At 36.3% G+C, this 19,780-nt stretch overlaps 1 protein-coding gene across 4 annotated transcripts in view; it reads right to left on the bottom strand.

Annotated features, from left to right (window-relative positions):
• The window catches only part of EXOC6B (exocyst complex component 6B), a 702,542-nt gene that overhangs the window by 543,409 nt on the left and 139,353 nt on the right, over positions 1-19,780 (bottom strand). For all 4 annotated transcript variants that reach the window (XR_005212435.1, XM_037807499.1, XM_037807500.1 and 1 more), the window contains exon 6: positions 2,905-3,109. Coding sequence is in view for 3 of the 4 variants with exons in the window: in XM_037807499.1 (XP_037663427.1) it covers positions 2,905-3,109 (205 nt within the window). In the remaining variant the exon portion in view is untranslated. The remainder of the gene's footprint in view (positions 1-2,904; positions 3,110-19,780) is intronic.

The following is a 19,780-nucleotide window of genomic DNA, read 5'->3' as shown; positions in this document are numbered from 1 at the left end:
CATGACTGCTTAACTTAAAATCCAATACAGATATAACAGTACAATGAACAATTTTTCAATTCCTCTATCCCCCAGTGGTAAAGAACTTAATTCTGCCAACAACCTCAATGAGCTTGGAAGAGGACCCTGAGCTCCAGATGAGAATACAGCCTGTCTGACATCTTGATTTCAGCCTGGTGAGACCCTGAGCAGAGAAACCAACACAAACTTGCTGAACTTTCTAATCCATGGAAACCATGAGATAATAATTGTCTGTGGTTTTAAGCAGTTAAATATGAAGTGATTTTTAATGCAGCAGTAGAAAACTAATAAACAATTATTTTGGCCTCGAATAGAATTACTTTTTACTAAATTACACATTTATATTTTATCTAAACAAAGGTACAGTCTGCTTTAAAATGATGTCCAGCTAGAGATTTCTGGGTCTTCCACCTTCCTTCCAATATACCTGTAAAGCTGCTGAAAAATAAGAAAATGCAAAAGTGGGAAAACTAGGATAGGAAATTCATTCATTTGGCCGAATATGAGGAGGAACTTCATTTTGGTTCACTGGTCATCAGCCCATAGAGAATATTATCTAGATCTGATGAAGAGACCTGGGCATATCTGAGAAATATTAGACTTTGAGAAGGATGTAGTATCTAAATGAAACATTGGGTGTCTCTCTTCAGGAAGCGAACTGTATGTTCTGTGTATGGGAGGAAGAGTGAAGAGATATTTGATGATCAGAAGGGTAGACAATAGCAAAAACTAGTTACAATTCACCAAATTTGTGTCCTCCTCCTCTTAGAAAGAGAGTGAAATTTCATTTCCCTAGCTCCCTCACAGGTTGATACACCATATATATATAATTAAGTTCTGGCCAATGGCATGAGGGTAGAAGTAAAATGTGCTACCTCCAGTCTGGCCTTTAAAAATCCTCCCACATGCAATATTCTGGTCTTTCCCCCTCTGCAGCAATCTTGAAGCCATAGTACAGATAGCAGAGACACACAAAGAAGGATTCCAGGTCCCTAAATTACCATTGAAAGGAAAACCACCACAAATCTGAAACACTATTTTGTGCTTGACGTGAGAAATAAACCATTTTCTGTCCCTCTTTTCCAACATACATGAATTCAAACAAATATTTATTGAACACCTACTATGCGTAAATTATGTCATATTTTCTCTCCTTGCTATCTGCATAACTTTCCAGTACTACAGAAGTTTGACAAATGTGTAAGATACCTTTACTCAAGGATCTCATATAAACCTTTACATAGGGAAATAATATGTGAAATAAGCCATACCTGCGATGAAAAATGTTATAGAAGAAATGAAGGGTTATCAGTCAACTTTTAAAAGCCCCAAATTCACAAAAGGCTTCTTCACCATTTCTCCAAATGACAAAAACATAGCAAAGAGGTTAACAGTTTATACAGAGTGAGAACCTTATTTCATTTCATTTCAATCTGACCAAATTTTAGTATATGATCTGACCTTTACTGATTATTTGAAATTGAACGTCACTTCCTTCCCTGGTCCTCAATTTATTTGGATAATTAAGGGTGAGACCAAATAACCTCACTCATCAAATAAGGTAATACTATTCTTCATGGAATTCTCTCTTTCATCAAAAAAAGGAGTAAAGTTAATTTTTCAAGCAGAGGCCTAGAAAAAGTAACTCTTTAAAGAAGCTTCCACAGAAACTTTGTATTATATTCTCCTATGTTTTGAAAGTTTAGAAAATATTACTCATTCACAATAGTTAAATGTCTTATAAGATACCTTCATTCCTATACTGAAAGCATACACTCAGCAATACAAAAGTATTAGTTTTGTTTTCTCACCACTAAAAAAATGACGGGATACAATTATTTATACCAGAAGCTTTTGGTCAATTAGTTCTAAACTTTGTAAAGTATAACACTGACAAAATTGAAAAGAAGAAAAGGGAAAAGAATAACAGAAACAAGTGTATCTGTATTTCCTTAAGAAAGGGTAATTGGCAAATCTCTTTATGAGAATCAAAATACAGTGGAAAGAAGATTACCAAGGATAGAAGAGACCTAAACTCTGACCCAAAATATAATCTACTCCTCATTCTCCCTAGAATAAGAACTACAAATGATCTATTCAAGAATACAATTGTTTACAGAACCAAGAAACACTTTCCATAAACAACTGAATCTTCTATTTATTGTTGAAGGCTACGTCATCAGGTATACTAAGAAATTTTAATAAAATCAATGTGACAAATTTCAAAAAAGCAAATAGTACTGTAAATCATTACTGTTCTTTTATTCATAATGACAAAATAAATCCAGATGTTCCTTGTGGCTTTGGTGACTTAGAGATGAAGATAGTTAAAGAAAAAAAAAATCTAAACATTTCTAATACATTTGTTAATTATAAGCTGTAAATAAATCCCTTTCTGTGATGAAAATTCACAGTTTTTCCCAATAGGCCATTTTTCATTGATATCAGAAAAAACAATTATGGAAATATTCAAATATAACAGATATCTTGCTTACATAGTCAATACTCAACCAAATGTACATGTAGCACAATTTTGGTCATTAACCAGAAGGAAACTTTAAAACCTTCTGCTCTCCAAATTACATTCAAAGTCAGGGAAGGTATTCAAAACCTAGAAAACCTCTTCAAATTCCCAATATAAACCATCACATTTGATTAGTATTTACTAAACATCCACAGATCAAAACAATATACTAATCCATAGTTCATGCTCTATTAAGAAAATGTTTTAAAAAGAACATTTTTAAATAGATGTCCCCATAAAGATGGACTTCCCTAAAATGACAAGATAAGCAACAATTAAGATACTTGGCAAAGGGAAACCTGTGTTAACTGAATACTTGTAAAAATCAACAGCCAACCTATCAGAAACCCAAGACCTACTTGCTTCATGGCAGTTTCTCCAATTTTGTCTGAATGTTTGCGGATGCTCTCCAAAAAGTCTTTGAGATCAGACATAGAAACATCCTTTATTTCTTCTCTTAGCTTGGGGATGTTGTCCACCATCACCTTGCAGAATCGATAATGGCTTACTTGAGGCAGATACGTATGCTCTAGATGTTCCAGGGTTTTCAATGCAGGATAATGCCTACAAAAGGAATTGATCACCTTTAGCTCAGCACAGTCTTCTTTAGGGTCACAGACATATTCCTCAGGCAAAATTCCTAGTCTGAAGTAGTTTTCACTACACATACAGACAAATCCAATATTATGTTTTAATGAGAAATAGGAAAATCCCCAATTATTAAAGATTTATACATGTATTAAAAATGCATTATAACCAAAAAAGGCTTTATCCCAAGAAAGCATAAAGCTTAGAAAATCTACCAATGAAATTCATCAAGTAAACAAATGAGGAAATTAAAAATGATGACTTTAATGCCAAAAAACCTAGAGCTGCTTCCATATCTCTCTCTCTGTCTCTCTCTCTCTCTCTCTCTCTCTCTCTCTCTCTCTCTCTCTCTCTCTCTCTCACACACACACACACACACACACACACACACACCAGCTCATTCACTGATCATGTCTGGCTATGAAAACCAGCATCTTTGCTGACATAAGAGGCAGACATAATTTGTATCAAAGGGTGAAAAACTCCTATCTACTGGTGTTGCAAGTAAAAGTAGCAAACTTGGTTGAGAACACACATACACACACACACACACACACACACACACACACACAGGGAAAGCCTCCAGTGCTATTAGCTTGAAATTTCAGTCTGGATTGGGGCAAATGGCAGACTGAAGGACTAACCAGAATTTTAACAGGGAGATCACAGAAATGAGAAACCCATAGAATGGCTTGCTAAAGCTCTCCATGCACCCCTGACTGACTAGGAGGCTGCAGGCATAGGCATAAGGAAACCTAAGAAGGCCTGGCAGAAAGTAAAGCTCAGGCAAACTTGAAAACTGCCTGAAATTTTAATGCATTCCCTAACCTATATACAGACCCTTTGGCAGAGGCTGGAAGCCTTACTGGCTTGAATTTGTTTGAGTATAACCTCTGACCAGTCATTAGCTGATAACTATCTTACAAAAATGAAGATGAAATAAAGATATTCCCAGGTAAACAAACATTGAAAGAATTCACTGCTAACAGACCTGCCTTACAAGAAATATCACAGAAAGTCCTGAAAGTAATGACATGAGACAGTAACTCAAATTCACAGAAATAAAGGGAAAGCATAGGAAAAAATAAATATGTGACATATATAAAAGACTGAATATTTTTTCTTCTTTTAATTTATTTAAAAGACAAGATATTAAAGAGCAATAATTATAACACTGCATTGTTGGGTTTATAACATATATATAGATATACTATACATGATAATATTAGCACAAAAGAGGGAGGAAGAAATGGAGCTATACTGAAGCAAAATTACTGTGATAAGTTAAGATGCATATTATATTTCCTGAAGCCACCTCTAAGGTAATTCAAATGTATCATTAAAAAAATTAACAAAGGAATTAAAATAGTACACTAGAAAACTATTTTGTTTAACACAAAAGAAGACAGTAAAGGAGAAATAAGAACAAAAAAGGCATGAGAAACATACAAAACAAAGAGCAAAATCCATTCATATCAATAACTACATTAAATGTAAATGGATTAAAATATCCAATCAAAAGGCAGACATTGTCAAACTAGATAAAAAAATCAAACCCAACTATATGCTGTCTACAAGAGACATACTTTGGATTCCAAGTCATAAACAAGTTGAAAGCCAGGGGATAGAAAAAGGATATATCATATAAAAAGTAACCATAAAAGACCTGGAATGGCTACATTACAGACAAAATAGACTTTAAAACAAGAAATATTGCTAGTTACAAAAAGGGACATTTCAAAATAATAAAAGGGACAATATTTATCTGATATGTAGGAAAGCTTCCATAAGCATAAGAGGAAAAATAAAACTAAGATTGGTAAAGCACACTAGGTAATACTTGAAATAAGTTACGTATATAAAGAATGTAAGAATAGAGAAGAAACTTGCAAAAATTATTTGCAACATTAAGAACCAATCAATGGCCAACATAGGGGGAAAAAATTTGAATTGATATGTGAAGAAATGCAAATCAAACCAAAATTTTGTCACTCCAACTACCAGATATTTCTTAAAGATAATGCATATTAATATCAAGGGTATCAATAAATAGGAATTCATAGCCTGCAGGTAAACATTTTTTAATGATACAAGCATTCAGTGAAGAATTTCAACAAAACAGTTATTCTAAACAAATCAATTTCCAAAAAAAAAAAAGATAAGCAAAAAAATACAAGCCACTTGAACTGCAGAGCTGTTTATCTTAGTAAATAAAAAAACTAACCTAAATAACCTAACAAGGAATTAGTTAAATACATTAGGATAAACCCATTTAGTAAAAGACTACTGAAAAGGAAAAATACTTATATAATATTGTTGAAAAAAGATTTCAAAAATCAGAACTTTTAAATATAATCATAACATTTCAAAATTATATATTTGCATATAAAAAGTATTTCTATGTAAATGAAATCTATGTATAAAATAAATACCAGTGAATAAACACACACATATGAATGCATACATACATACATGCATGGAAAACATGACTGGAAAAATACATACAAAAATGTTAACCACGATATTTTAGGGGATCACACATTATAAGTGATAACTTTCTTCTTCATGCTTTTAATTTCCTAGTTTCCACACTTTCCCATCATATTATAAAGGACAAACGTAATTTAGTCCTTATAAACAAAGAAGACTTAAAACTCTACCTTGGATTTTAAGAAAGAATTTCACAGCAGATAAGTGAAGCTCTTCTTGCTCCAGTGAACTCAGTAATACAAACACTAAACACTAGAACGGGTTTTACTTGTTCTATGTCTTATCATGTTTTCCCTCACATGTTCCAAAAAATCAAAATCTGACTCCAAATAAATGGAGGGAAGAAAGGTTTATTTCTCCAAAATTTAAAAATAAAAATAAATATATAGTTAAATCTGGAGTCATTGTTTTTATTAAAATTTTACAGACTAAAAAACATTATAATTCACACAGTTTAGGGTAAACAGAATGGTGTTTATACAACAATTAGATACAATGCAATACAATACAATTCCTCTAGAGAGAAACTTTAGAATGGATAGAAAGTCAGAAATTAAGCCAAAAAGACAAACACACTTTGGGTTTTAGTTATATTTTAGAACACTGTTTATAGAATGAGAAAAATTCAACATTGTTGCCTGCGGACACAAAGCACATTCACTGATGAGACACATGGCTGCATGCTGAAAACATCTGGTCTGTCAAATAGCTCCTCATTTTTCAAGGATAATTAGTCCAAAAGCCAATGATTCCTGGTAACAAGGAATGTCAGTCATCTTATTTCCTCCATCTTCCTTTCCCCATCATAATCATGTACCAAAGATAATAGATCAATAAAATTTCAGCTTATTCAAATTTCTAGTGTATTTCAGTATCAGTGACAGGTTAAAGAATGATAGCCAGTTAAACACCTGGATAGTAGTCATCAAAAGAAAAACAATTCTATTTCCACTGTCCACAGGAATCCAAACTAGATTTTGACATCACTTCTGTCAACCTTCAAACATTATTAAAACTGAGTTAGAAACCAAATTCTTACATTTCATTAGCATTCTCCCTCTCCCTCATTGGCTCACTCTCTCTCTCTCTCTCTCTCTATCCCTGTACAGGCTCTCTAACAGTTTTGTGGGTAGAAAAAAAATAAATACAAGCAAGGAATAAAAGGGAAGAAGGCAGGAAAAGAGGTCAAAATAATTCTACAAATTGAATAACTAAAGTCAAAATAACTGAGACATGATAGAATACTAATCATAAGAAGAGGAATGTTGATTCCATGGAAATATGATTTTGGCACTTTCTTGCCATGCCATCATGCCATGGAACTCTTTCACAATGAAGGCTTTCAAATCTAAAACATGATCCTTTGAAGTGGATTACAACTACCCCAAGAAATTTTTTAAATTCAAAGAAAGATAAAATATGAAATGAAAGCTCTCACCACAAGGAAAGATTGGTGCTTTCCCTAATCAAAGATCATCATTAACAAATATTTAATCCCTTCTATGTGTTAGAGATACAAAGATAGTCAGATATCTTTCCTTGGAACATAAAACCTAGTAGTATAATCAGTATTTATAGCTTTTAAAAAAAGCTAACTAGGCTTCTAACCATGAAGGAATAATAAAGAACAGATTTGACTTCCCACTTTAAAAAAGTAGAATGCTAGGTAAAATGTATGAAACAACTGTTTTCAGACACTGGACATCAGACAACATAGAAACTGTGATCTATGAAAGAAGGGTAACAAAGAAAGTGAATTTAATGTTCACCTGGGTTTTCTACCTGAAGGTAAATTCCAGATTGTGCACGGCAACCTTGCTGAGTTAAACTGTTAGATATAGAAGTGCACGAAAGCTGCGACAGCTTGAAGTTGTGAGGCAGAGTTCAAAAAAAGAGAGAGAGAGAGAGAGAGAGTAATGCAGAAAAAGAACTGAAGCTCTATACAGGGGTTCCTTTGAATCTTTCCTGAGTACTAGGCCAGTAATGGATAAAATGAAATTTCACCTGGACAGGAAAAAACAAAAAGGCCAGGGAAATATAAGATGAACACTGCCAAGATCTCAGACAGGCAGGGAGACATTTGAACTCTGACCAGACAAAGCAGAGAGTCCTCAGTGACCCCTGAGCTATTCTAATCAGAGAAGATTACAGAGGGATCATGTCTTATTTAGTAAACCTGAACTACCCCTGGAAAGAAGATGGGCCTAACAAAGCTTTAAAATTGGGTTTTGAAGGGATCAAACTATTCTGCAAACAACTTAACTATTTGCCAGAACAAAGCCCAAGACTCTCTAAGAAGAAAAGCCCACAAAATTCCAGACACACAACATAATATCATAATTGTCCTGCAACTAAAAAAAATTTATTAGACATTAGAACCCCAAATATTGACTCAAAACCAGGGAAAAATCAGTCTACAGAAAGAGACCTGAAAATACCAGAAATTAATAGAATTAGAAGTATATGCAATTAAAGGAAAATACAAAAAATAACAAATAGAGAAATTAAGTATAAAAAATAGCTCTTGTAAAAAAGAAAAATAAATTATCTGCAATGAAACTTGCACGATGAGACAATGTAAAAAAAAAACAAAACAAAACAAAACAAAAAAAACCCAACAGTGCACTTGAACACAAAACAATAATATCTATCCAAAACAAAGAGAAAAAAGACCAGAGGCAGAGGGGGTGGGAAGAAAGAAACAGAGTCTCATCAAGCTGTCCAACATAGAAGTAACTGAAGTCCCAAAATGGGGAAGAGAGGGACAGAAAAAAATATTTGGAAAAATAATGTCCAAAAATTTTCCAGATCAAAAAAAAATTATAAACCCAATGGTAAGAAGCTAAACAAACCACAAGCAAGACAAACACACATACACACATACACAGGCTCATGTAAACAGACACTTACACCGAAGTGCATTAAAATCAAGTTGCTGAACTTCCATATGAGACCAAGGGAATAGATATCTATTTGGTACAGGATCTAAATTTTCTAAACGGTACAACTCTACAGTCGATTTGTTCAAACACCACAATTGCATGGAACTTTGAATAGGAAGTGAGATACGGTAGGTTAGTATAGGCTGGAGTGAAATAGTGACACATCCCAGAGTAATTTGGGCAGATAATAAGAAATATATTTACAGCCTCCCACTCCCCAGCCCCGAGGATCTGGGGGAAGGTGCAGATGTGTTGGACATCCTCACCTGGACTGGTGTTGATGTTGTCACAAACATTGGGACTGCCAGTTTGATATGCTGAGCCCTCGAGCATGGGACTTGCCCTTATGAAGCTCATTACCACAAAGGAGAGTCTAAAGTTGTATGTAATGGTGCCTAAGAGTCTCCCCCTGAGTACCTCTTTGTTGCTCAGATGTGGCCCTCTCTCTCTCTAACCGAGACATCTCGACAGGTGAACTCGCTGCCCTCCCCCCTACGTGGGACCCGACTCCCAGGGGTGTAAATCTCCCTGGCAATGCAGAATATGACTCCCGGGGATGAATGTGGACCCGGCATCGTGGGACTGAGAGTATCTTCTTGACCAAAAGGGGGATGCAAAATGAGACGAAATAGTTTCAGTGGCTGAGAGATTTCAAATGGAGTCGAGAGGTCACTCTGGTGGACATTCTTATGCACTATATAGACACCACCTCTTAGGTTTTAATGTATTGGAATAGCTAGAAGTAAATACCTGAAACTACCAAACTCCAACCCAGCAGTCTGGACTCCTGAAGACAATTTTATAATAATGTAGATTACAAGGGGTGACAGTGTGATTGTGAAGACCTTGTGGATCACACCCCCTTTATCTAGTGTATGGATGAGTAGAAAAATGGGGATAAAAGCTAAAGGACAAATGGGGTGGGATGTGGGGATGATTTGGGTGTTCTTTTTTCACTTTTATTTTTTATTCTTGTTCTGGTTCTTTCTGATGTAAGGAAAATGTTCAGAGATAGATTGTGGTGATGAACGCATAACTATGTTATCATATTGTGGATAATGGATTGTATACCATGGATGATTGTATGGTGTGTGAATGTATTTCAATAAAACTGAATTTAATTAAAAAAAAATCAAGTTGCTGAGAACAAATAATGAAGACAAAAGCTTTAAAATAGCTGGAGAAAAGAAAATTATGTAGAGGGTCAAAGATAACACGGTCAATATATCTCTGCTCAAATCTATATAAGCCAGAAGACAATTAAACGACATTTTAAGGACTCATGGAAACATAAATCTACAATTCTATATCCATCAAAAAATATCTTTCAAAATTAAAAGTGAACAATAAAATATCATTTAATAACAACTAGGATGGCTAAATGAAAAGACAGACACTAACTAGGGTTGATGAGCTATGGAAAAATTTGAACTCTCAAACACTATCGTAGGAAATGTAAAATGGTACAACTGCTTTGGAAAATGGGCTGGCAGTTCCCCAAACATTTAAATCTAGAATTATCATATGGCCCAACAATTCCACTCCTAGGCATATTCAGATGAGAACTGAAAACATATGACCATACAAAAACTTGTACATGGATATTCACAGCAGTATTATACATAATAACCAAAACATGGAAATCACTCAAATATCCATCAACTGAAGAATGGATAAAAAGAAATGTGGCATATCAATGCAAGGGAATAGTGTTCAGCCATAAAAAGGAATGAAATACTGATATATGCTATAACATGCACGAAATTTGAAAACATTATGTAAAATGAAAATAAAAAGACACTAAAGGCCACATATTGCATGATTCCATGATTCAAAATTCCAGAATAGGCAAATCTATTAAAAAAAAGAATAGATTACTGTTTATCAGGGCAGGGGGAGGAAGGAATGGGTATAGGATTTCTTTTTGGAGTGATAAAAATATTCTGGAATTAGAGAGTGGTGATGGTTGCACAACCTTGTAATGTACTAAAACCCACTGAATTTTATACTTCAAAAGAATGAATTGTACAGTATATGAATTATAACTCAATTTTTTAAATGAAGGTGATAGACTTTTTTCAAAAATAAAAAATTTAGATAAACTTCGTAGTCAGTAGACCTACACAACAAGAAACGTTAAAGGAAGTTCTTCAAGTAGAAGGAAAAAATGATACTAAATGAAAACTTGAATCAACATAAAGGAATAAAAAGTGCCCGAAATAGTAAATATGCGGTAAATATGAAAGATGTTTCCCCATTTTTTAAATATGTTCAAAAGGTAAATAACGAGGTAAAGTGAAATGAAAATAATGTATTGTGGTTATTATAACACATTTAGAAATAAGATCCATGACAACAATAACACAAACCATGGGAGGGGAAAATGAAAGTATATCATTATAAGAATTCTGTATTATGTGTGATTCAGTATAATATTTTAATAGCCACTGTGACGCATTAAAGATATATACTGTAAAGTTGAAACAACCACTTAAAAAAGTAAAAAGAAAAGATGTAAGTCATTACAGCAAAGATAAATGGGATCCTAAAATCTTTCAACTGATTGAGAAGAACATAAGAACAGAGGGGGAAAAGAACAAAGAACAGACAGTACAAATGCAAAATAAACTGTAAGATAATAGATTTAGATCCATAAATTGATACTTAATAAAATGTAAAAGATTTAAACAGTACATTAAATAACAGAGACTCTCAGATGAGATTTTTTTTGACAGGCAAGATCCAAGTATATGCTGTTTCTAAGCAGTATGCATTAAATATAAATACACAGAAACTAAATAAAAGGACAGCATATCACTAGGATGGCTATAATCAAAAACACATGGGAGAGCTGAGAAGATGGCGGACTGGTGAGCTGTATGTTTTAGTTACTCCTCCAGGAAAGTAGGTAGAAAGCCAGGAAGAGCGTGGACTGGACACCACAGAGAAATCTGACTTTGGGCATACTTCATACAACACTCAAGAAAACGTGGAACTGCTGAGATCAGCGAAATCTGTAAGGTTTTGTGGCCAGGGGACCCGCACCCCTCCCTGCCAGGCTTAGTCCCGTGGGAGGAGGGGCTGTCAGCTCCGGGAAAGAGAAGGGAGAACTGCAGTGGCAGCACTTATCAGAAACTCAGTCTACTGATCCAAACTCCAACCATGGATAGACTCAGACCAGACACCAGAGAATCTGAGAGCAGCCAGCCCAGCACAGAGGAGAAAGGCATAGAAAAAAAACAACACGAAAAACTCCAAAATAAAAACGGAGGATTTTTGGAGTTCTGGTGAACACAGAAAGGGGAAGGGCAGAGCTCAGGCCCTGAGGCTCATATGCAAATCCCGAAGAAAAGCTGATCTCTCTGCCCTGTGGACCTCTCCTTAATGGCCCTAATTGCTTTGTCTCTTAGCATTTCAATAGCCCATTAGATCTCTGAGGAGGGCCCTTTTTTTTAAACCTTTTTTCTTTTTCTAAAACAATTACTCTAAGAAGCCCAATACAGAAAGCTTCAAAGACTTGCAATTTGGGCAGGTCAAGACAAGAGCAGAACTAAGAGAGCTCTGAGACAAAAGGCAATAATCCAGTGACTGAGAAAATTCACTAAACACCACAACTTCCCAAGAAAAGGGGGGTGTCCGCTCACAGCCATCATCCTGGTGGACAGGAAACACTCCTGCCCATCGCCAGCCCTATAGCCCAGAGCTGGCCCAGAAAACCCAGTGTGACGGAAGCGCTTCAAATAACAGGCACACACCAAAAAACTGGGCGTGGACATTAGCCTTCCCTGCAACCTCAGCTGATTGTCCCAGAGCTGGGAAGGTGGAGCAGTGTGAATTAACAAAGCCCCATTGAGTCATCATTTCAGCAGACTGGGAGCCTCCCTACACAGCCCAGCAGCCCAGAACTGCCCTGGGGGGACGTACTCACCTGTGACATAGCACAGTCATCCCTCAACAGAGGACCCGGGGTGCACAGCCTGGAAGAGGAGCCCACTTGCAAGTCTCCGGAGCCATACGCCAATACCAAGGACTTGTGGGTCAGTGGCAGAGACAAACTGTGGCAGGACTGAACTGAAGGATTAGACTATTGCAGCAGCTTTAAAACTCCAGGAGCACCAGGGAGATTTGATTGTTAGAGCCACCCCCTCTCCCTGCCCGCCCAGAAACACGCCCCATATACAGGGCAGGCAACACCAACTACACAGGCAAGCTTGGTACACCAATTGGACCCCATAAGACTCACTCCCCCACTCACCAAAAAGGCTAAGCAGGGGAGAACTGGCTTGTGGAGAACAGGTGGCTCGTGCTGGTTAGTTAGAGAAAGTGTACTCCACGAAGCTGTAGATCTGATAAATCAGAGATAAGGACTTCAATTGGTCTACAAATCCTAAAAGAACCCTATCAAGTTCAGCAAATGCCAAGAGGCCAAAAACAACAGAAAATTATAAACCATATGAAAAAACCAGACAATATGGATAACCCAAGCCCAAGCACCCAAATCAAAAGACCAGAAGAGACACAGCACCTAGAGCAGCTACTCAAAGAACTAAAGATGAACAATGAGACCATAGTACAGGATATAAAGCATATCAAGAAGACCTTAGAAGAGCATAAAGAAGACATTGCAAGACTAAATAAAAAAATGGATGATATTATGGAAATTAAAGAAACTGTTTATCAAATTAAAAAGATTCTGGACACTCATAGTACAAGACTAGAGGAAGTTGAACAACGAATCAGTGACCTGGAAGATGACAGAATGGAAAATGAAAGCATAAAAGGAAGAATGGGGGAAAAAATTGAAAAAATCGAAATGGACCTCAGGGATATGATAGATAATATGAAACGTCCGAATATAAGACTCATTGGTGTTCCAGAAGGGGAAGAAAAGGGTAAAGGTCTAGGAAGAGTATTCAAAGAAATTGTTGGGGAAAACTTCCCAAATCTTCTAAACAACATAAATACACAAATCATAAATGCTCAGCGAACTCCAAATAGAATAAATCCAAATAAACCCACTCCGAGACATATTCTGATCACACTGTCAAACACGGAAGAGAAGGAGCAAGTTCTGAAAGCAGCAAGAGAAACGCAATTCACCACATACAAAGGAAACAGCATAAGACTAAGTAGTGACTACTCAGCAGCCACCATGGAGGCAAGAAGGCAGTGGCACGATATATTTAAAATTCTGAGTGAGAAAAATTTCCAGCCAAGAATACTTTATCCAGCAAAGCTCTCCTTCAAATTTGAGGGAGAGCTTAAATTTTTCACAGACAAACAAATGCTGAGAGAATTTGCTAACAAGAGACCTGCCCTGCTGGAGATACTAAAGGGAGCCCTACAGACAGAGAAACAAAGAAAGGACAGAGAGACTTGGAGAAAGGTTCAGTACTAAAGAGATTCGGATGGGTACAATAAAGGATATTAATAGAGAGAGGGGAAAAATAGGACAAACATAAACCAAAGGATAAGATGGCTGATTCAAGAAATGCCTTCACGGTTATAACGTTGAATATAAATGGATTAAACTCCCCAATTAAAAGATATAGAGAAGCAGAATGGATCAAAAAAAATGAACCACCAATATGTTGCATACAAGAGACTCATCTTAGACACAGGGAAACTGAAAGTGAAAGGATGGAAAAAAATATTTCATGCAAGCTACAGCCAAAAGAAAGCAGGTGTAGCAATGTTAATCTCAGATAAAATAGACTTTAAATGCAGGGATGTTTTGAGAGACAAAGAAGGCCACTACGTACTAATAAAAGGGGCAATTCAGCAAGAAGAAATAACAATCGTAAATGTCTATGCACCCAATCAAGGTGCCACAAAATACATGAGAGAAACACTGGCAAAACTAAAGGAAGCAATTGATGTTTCCACAATAATTGTGGGAGACTTCAACACATCACTCTCTCCTATAGACAGATCAACCGGACAGAAGACCAATAGGGAAATTGAAAACCTAAACAATCTGATAAATGAATTAGATTTAACAGACATATACAGGACATTACATCCCAAATCACCAGGATACACATACTTTTCTAGTGCTCATGGAACTTTCTCCAGAATAGATCATATGCTGGGACATAAAACAAGCCTCAATAAATTTAAAAAGATTGAAATTATTCAAAGCACATTCTCTGACCACAATGGAATACAATTAGAAGTCAATAACCATCAGAGACTTAGAAAATTCACAAATACCTGGAGGTTAAACAACACACTCCTAAACAATCAGTGGGTTAACGAAGAAATAGCAAGAGAAATTGCTAAATATATAGAGACGAATGAAAATGAGAACACAACATACCAAAACCTATGGGATGCAGCAAAAGCAGTGCTAAGGGGGAAATTTATAGCACTAAACGCATATATTAAAGAGGAAGAAAGAGCCAAAATCAAAGAACTAATGGATCAACTGAAGAAGCTAGAAAATGAACAGCAAACCAATCCTAAACCAAGTACAAGAAAAGAAATAACAAGGATTAAAGCAGAAATAAATGACATAGAGAACAAAAAAATAATAGACAGGATAAATAACACCCAAAAGTTGGTTCTTTGAGAAGATCAACAAGATTGACAAGCCCCTAGCTAGACTGACAAAATCAAAAAGAGAGAAGACCCATATAAACAAAATAATGAATGAAAAAGGTGACATAACTGCAGATCCTGAAGAAATTAAAAAAATTATAAGAGGATATTATGAACAACTGTATAGCAACAAACTGGATAATGTAGAAGAAATGGACAATTTCTTGGAAACATATGAACAACCTAGACTGACCAGAGAAGAAATAGAAGACCTCAACCAACCCATCACAAGCAAAGAGATCCAATCAGTCATCAAAAATCTTCCCACAAATAAATGCCCAGGGCCAGATGGCTTCACAGGGGAATTCTACCAAACTTTCCAGAAAGAACTGACACCAATCTTACTCAAACTCTTTCAAAACATTGAAGAAAATGGAACACTACCTAACTCATTTTATGAAGCTAACATCAATCTAATACCAATACCAGGCAAAGATGCTACAAAAAAGGAAAACTACCGGCCAATCTCCCTAATGAATATAGATGCAAAAATCCTCAACAAAATACTTGCAAATCGAATCCAAAGACACATTAAAAAAATCATACACCATGACCAAGTGGGGTTCATTCCAGGCATGCAAGGATGGTTCAACATAAGAAAATCAATCAATGTATTACAACACATTAACAAGTCAAAAGGGAAAAATCAATTGATCATCTCAATAGATGCTGAAAAAGCATTTGACAAAATCCAACATCCCTTTTTGATAAAAACACTTCAAAAGGTAGGAATTGAAGGAAACTTCCTCAGCACGATAAAGAGCATATATGAAAAACCCACAGCCAGCATAGTACTCAATGGTGAGAGACTGAAAGCCTTCCCTCTAAGATCAGGAACAAGACAAGGATGCCCGCTGTCACCACTGTTATTCAACATTGTGCTGGAAGTGCTAGCCAGGGCAATCTGGCAAGACAAAGAAATAAAAGGCATCCAAATTGGAAAAGAAGAAGTAAAACTGTCATTGTTTGCAGACGATATGATCTTATATCTAGAAAACCCTGAGAAATCGACGATACAGCTACTAGAGCTAATAAACAAATTTAGCAAAGTAGCGGGATACAAGGTTAATGCACATAAGTCAGTAATGTTTCTATATGCTAGAAATGAACAAACTGAAGAGACACTCAAGAAAAAGATACCATTTTCAATAGCAACTAAAAAAATCAAGTACCTAGGAATAAACTTAACCAAAGATGTAAAAGACCTATACAAAGAAAACTACATAACTCTACTAAAAGAAATAGAAGGGGACCTTAAAAGATGGAAAAATATTCCATGTTCATGGATAGGAAGACTAAATGTCATTAAGATGTCAATTCTACCCAAACTCATCTACAGATTCAATGCAATCCCAATTAAAATTCCAACAACCTACTTTGCAGACTTGGAAAAGCTAGTTATCAAATTTATTTGGAAAGGGAAGATGCCTCGAATTGCTAAAGACACTCTAAAAAAGAAAAACGAAGTGGGAGGACTTACACTCCCTGACTTTGAAGCTGATTATAAAGCCACAGTTGCCAAAACAGCATGGTACTGGCACAAAGACAGACATATAGATCAATGGAATCGAACTGAGAATTCAGAGATAGACCCTCAGATCTATGGCCGACTGATCTTTGATAAGGCCCCCAAAGTCACTGAACTGAGTCATAATGGTCTTTTCAACAAATGGGGCTGGGAGAGTTGGATATCCATATCCAAAAGAATGAAAGAGGACCCCTACCTCACCCTCTACACAAAAATTAACTCAAAATGGACCAAAGATCTCAATATAAAAGAAAGTACCATAAAACTCCTAGAAGATAATGTAGGAAAACATCTTCAAGACCTTGTATTAGGCGGCCACTTCCTAGACTTTACACCCAAAGCACAAGCAACAAAAGAAAAAGTCGATAAATGGGAACTCCTCAAGCTTAGAAGTTTCTGCACCTCAAAGGAATTTCTCAAAAAGGTGAAGAGGCAGCCAACTCAATGGGAAAAAAATTTTGGAAACCATGTATCTGACAAAAGACTGATACCTTGCATATATAAAGAAATCCTACAACTCAATGACAATAGTACAGTCGGCCCAATTACAAAATGGGCAAAAGATATGAAAAGACAGTTCTCTGAAGAGGAAATATAAATGGCCAAGAAACACATGAAAAAATGTTCAGCTTCACTAGGTATTAGAGAGATGCAAATTAAGACCACAATGAGATACCATCTCACACAGATTAGAATGGCTGCCATTAAACAAACAGGAAACTACAAATGCTGGAGGGGATGTGGAGAAATTGGAACTCTTATTCATTGTTGGTGGGACTGTATAATGGTTCAGCCACTCTGGAAGTCAGTCTGGCAGTTCCTTAGAAAACTAGATATAGAGTTACCATTTGATCCAGCGATTGCACTTCTCGGTATATACCCGGAAGATCGGAAAGCAGTGACACGAACAGATATCTGCACGCCAATGTTGATAGCAGCATTATTCACAATTGCCAAGAGATGGAAACAACCCAAATGTCCTTCAACAGATGAGTGGATAAATAAAATGTGGTATATACACACGATGGAATACTACGCGGCAGTAAGAAGGAACGATCTCGTGAAACATATGATAACATGGATGAACCTTGAAGACATAATGCTGAGCGAAATAAGCCAGGCACAAAAAGAGAAATATTATATGCTACCACTAATGTGAACTTTGAAAAATGTAAAACAAATGGTTTATAATGTAGAATGTAAGGGAACTAGCAATAGAGAGCAATTAAAGAAGGGGGAACAATAATCCAAGAAGAACAGATAAGCTATTTAACGTTCTGGGGATGCCCAGGAATGACTATGGTCTGTTAATTTCTGATGGATATAGTAGGAACAAGTTCACAGGAATGTTGCTATATTAGGTAACTTTCTTGGGGTAAAGTAGGAACATGTTGGAAGTTAAGCAGTTATCTTAGGTTAGTTGTCTTTTTCTTACTCCCTTGTTACGGTCTCTTTGAAATGTTCTTTTATTGTATGTTTGTTTTCTTTTAACTTTTTTTTCATACAGCTGATTTAAAAAAGAAGGGAAAGTTAAAAAAAAAAAGAAAAACAAGGAAAAAAAAGATGTAGTGCCCCCTTGAGGAGCCTGTGGAGAATGCAGGGGTATTCGCCTACCCCACCTCGATGGTTGCTAACATGACCACAGACACAGGGGACTGGTGGTTTGATGGGTTGAGCCCTCTACCATAGGTTTTACCCTTGGGAAGACGGTTGCTGCAAAGGAGAGGCTAGGCCTCCCTATAATTGTGCCTAAGAGCCTCCTCCCGAATGCCTCTTTGTTGCTCAGATGTGGCCCTCTCTCTCTGGCTAAGCCAACTTGAAAGGTGAAATCACTGCCCTCCCCCCTACGTGGGATCAGACACCCAGGGGAGTGAATCTCCCTGGCAACGTGGAATAAGACTCCCAGGGAGGATTCTAGACCCAGTGTCGTGGGATGGAGAACATCTTCTTGACCAAAAGGGGGATGTGAAAGGAAATGAAATAAGCTTCAGTGGCAGAGAGATTCCAAAAGGAGCCGAGAGGTCACTCTGGTGGGCACTCTTACACACACTTCAGACAACCCTTTTTAGGTTCTAAAGAATTGGGGTAGCTGGTGGTGGATACCTGAAACTATCAAACTACAACCCAGAACCCATGAATCTCGAAGACAGTTGTATAAAAATGTAGCTTATGAGGGGTGACAATGGGATTGGGAAAGCCATAAGGACCACACTCCACTTTGTCTAGTTTATGGATGGATGAGTAGAAAAATAGGGGAAGGAAACAAACAGACAAAGGTACCCAGTGTTCTTTTTTACTTCAATTGCTCTTTTTCACTCTAATTATTATTCTTGTTATTTTTGTGTGTGTGCTAATGAAGGTGTCAGGGATTGATTTAGGTGATGAATGTACAACTATGTAGTGGTACTGTGAACAATCGAAAGTACGATTTGTTTTGTATGACTGCGTGGTATGTGAATATATCTCAATAAAATGAAGATTAAAAAAAAAAGACATAAAAACTAGTATTGGAGAAGATGTGGAGAAATTGGAGCCCTCATGCATTGATGCTGGGAATGTAAAATGAGGCACCTGTTTTGGAAAACCATCTGGCAGTGTTACCATGTGGCTCAAAAATTTCACTCCTAAGTATATTTCCAAGAGAACTGAAAACATGTCATACAAAAACTTATACATTAATGTTCAGAGCACCATTATTCATGGTAGCCAAAAAATAGAATCTACTCAAATGTTCATAAACATGGATAAATAAAGTGTAGTATTGCAAAGGAATATTACATGGCAATGAAAAGGAATAAAGTATTGATACATGTACATGGATGACACTTGCAAACATGCTAAGGAAAAGAAGCCAAACACAAAAGTCTACAAATTGGATGATTCTGTTTATGCAAAAAGTTCAGAATACACAAATCTATGGACACAAAAGGTAGATTAGTGGTTGCCAGGAGGCAGAGGGAGGGAGAAATGAGGAGTGATTGATAATGGACAGGGGTTTTCTTTGTAAGGAAAATGGTCTAAAATTAGTTAATACTGATGGTTGTAAAACTGTGAATATATTAAAGGCCACTGAATTTCACACTTTAA

Source organism: Choloepus didactylus, chromosome 17, assembly GCF_015220235.1.
Source record: "Choloepus didactylus isolate mChoDid1 chromosome 17, mChoDid1.pri, whole genome shotgun sequence".
Classification (NCBI taxonomy): Eukaryota; Metazoa; Chordata; class Mammalia; order Pilosa; family Megalonychidae; genus Choloepus; species Choloepus didactylus.
This window is presented reverse-complemented; position numbering and strand designations above follow the sequence as displayed.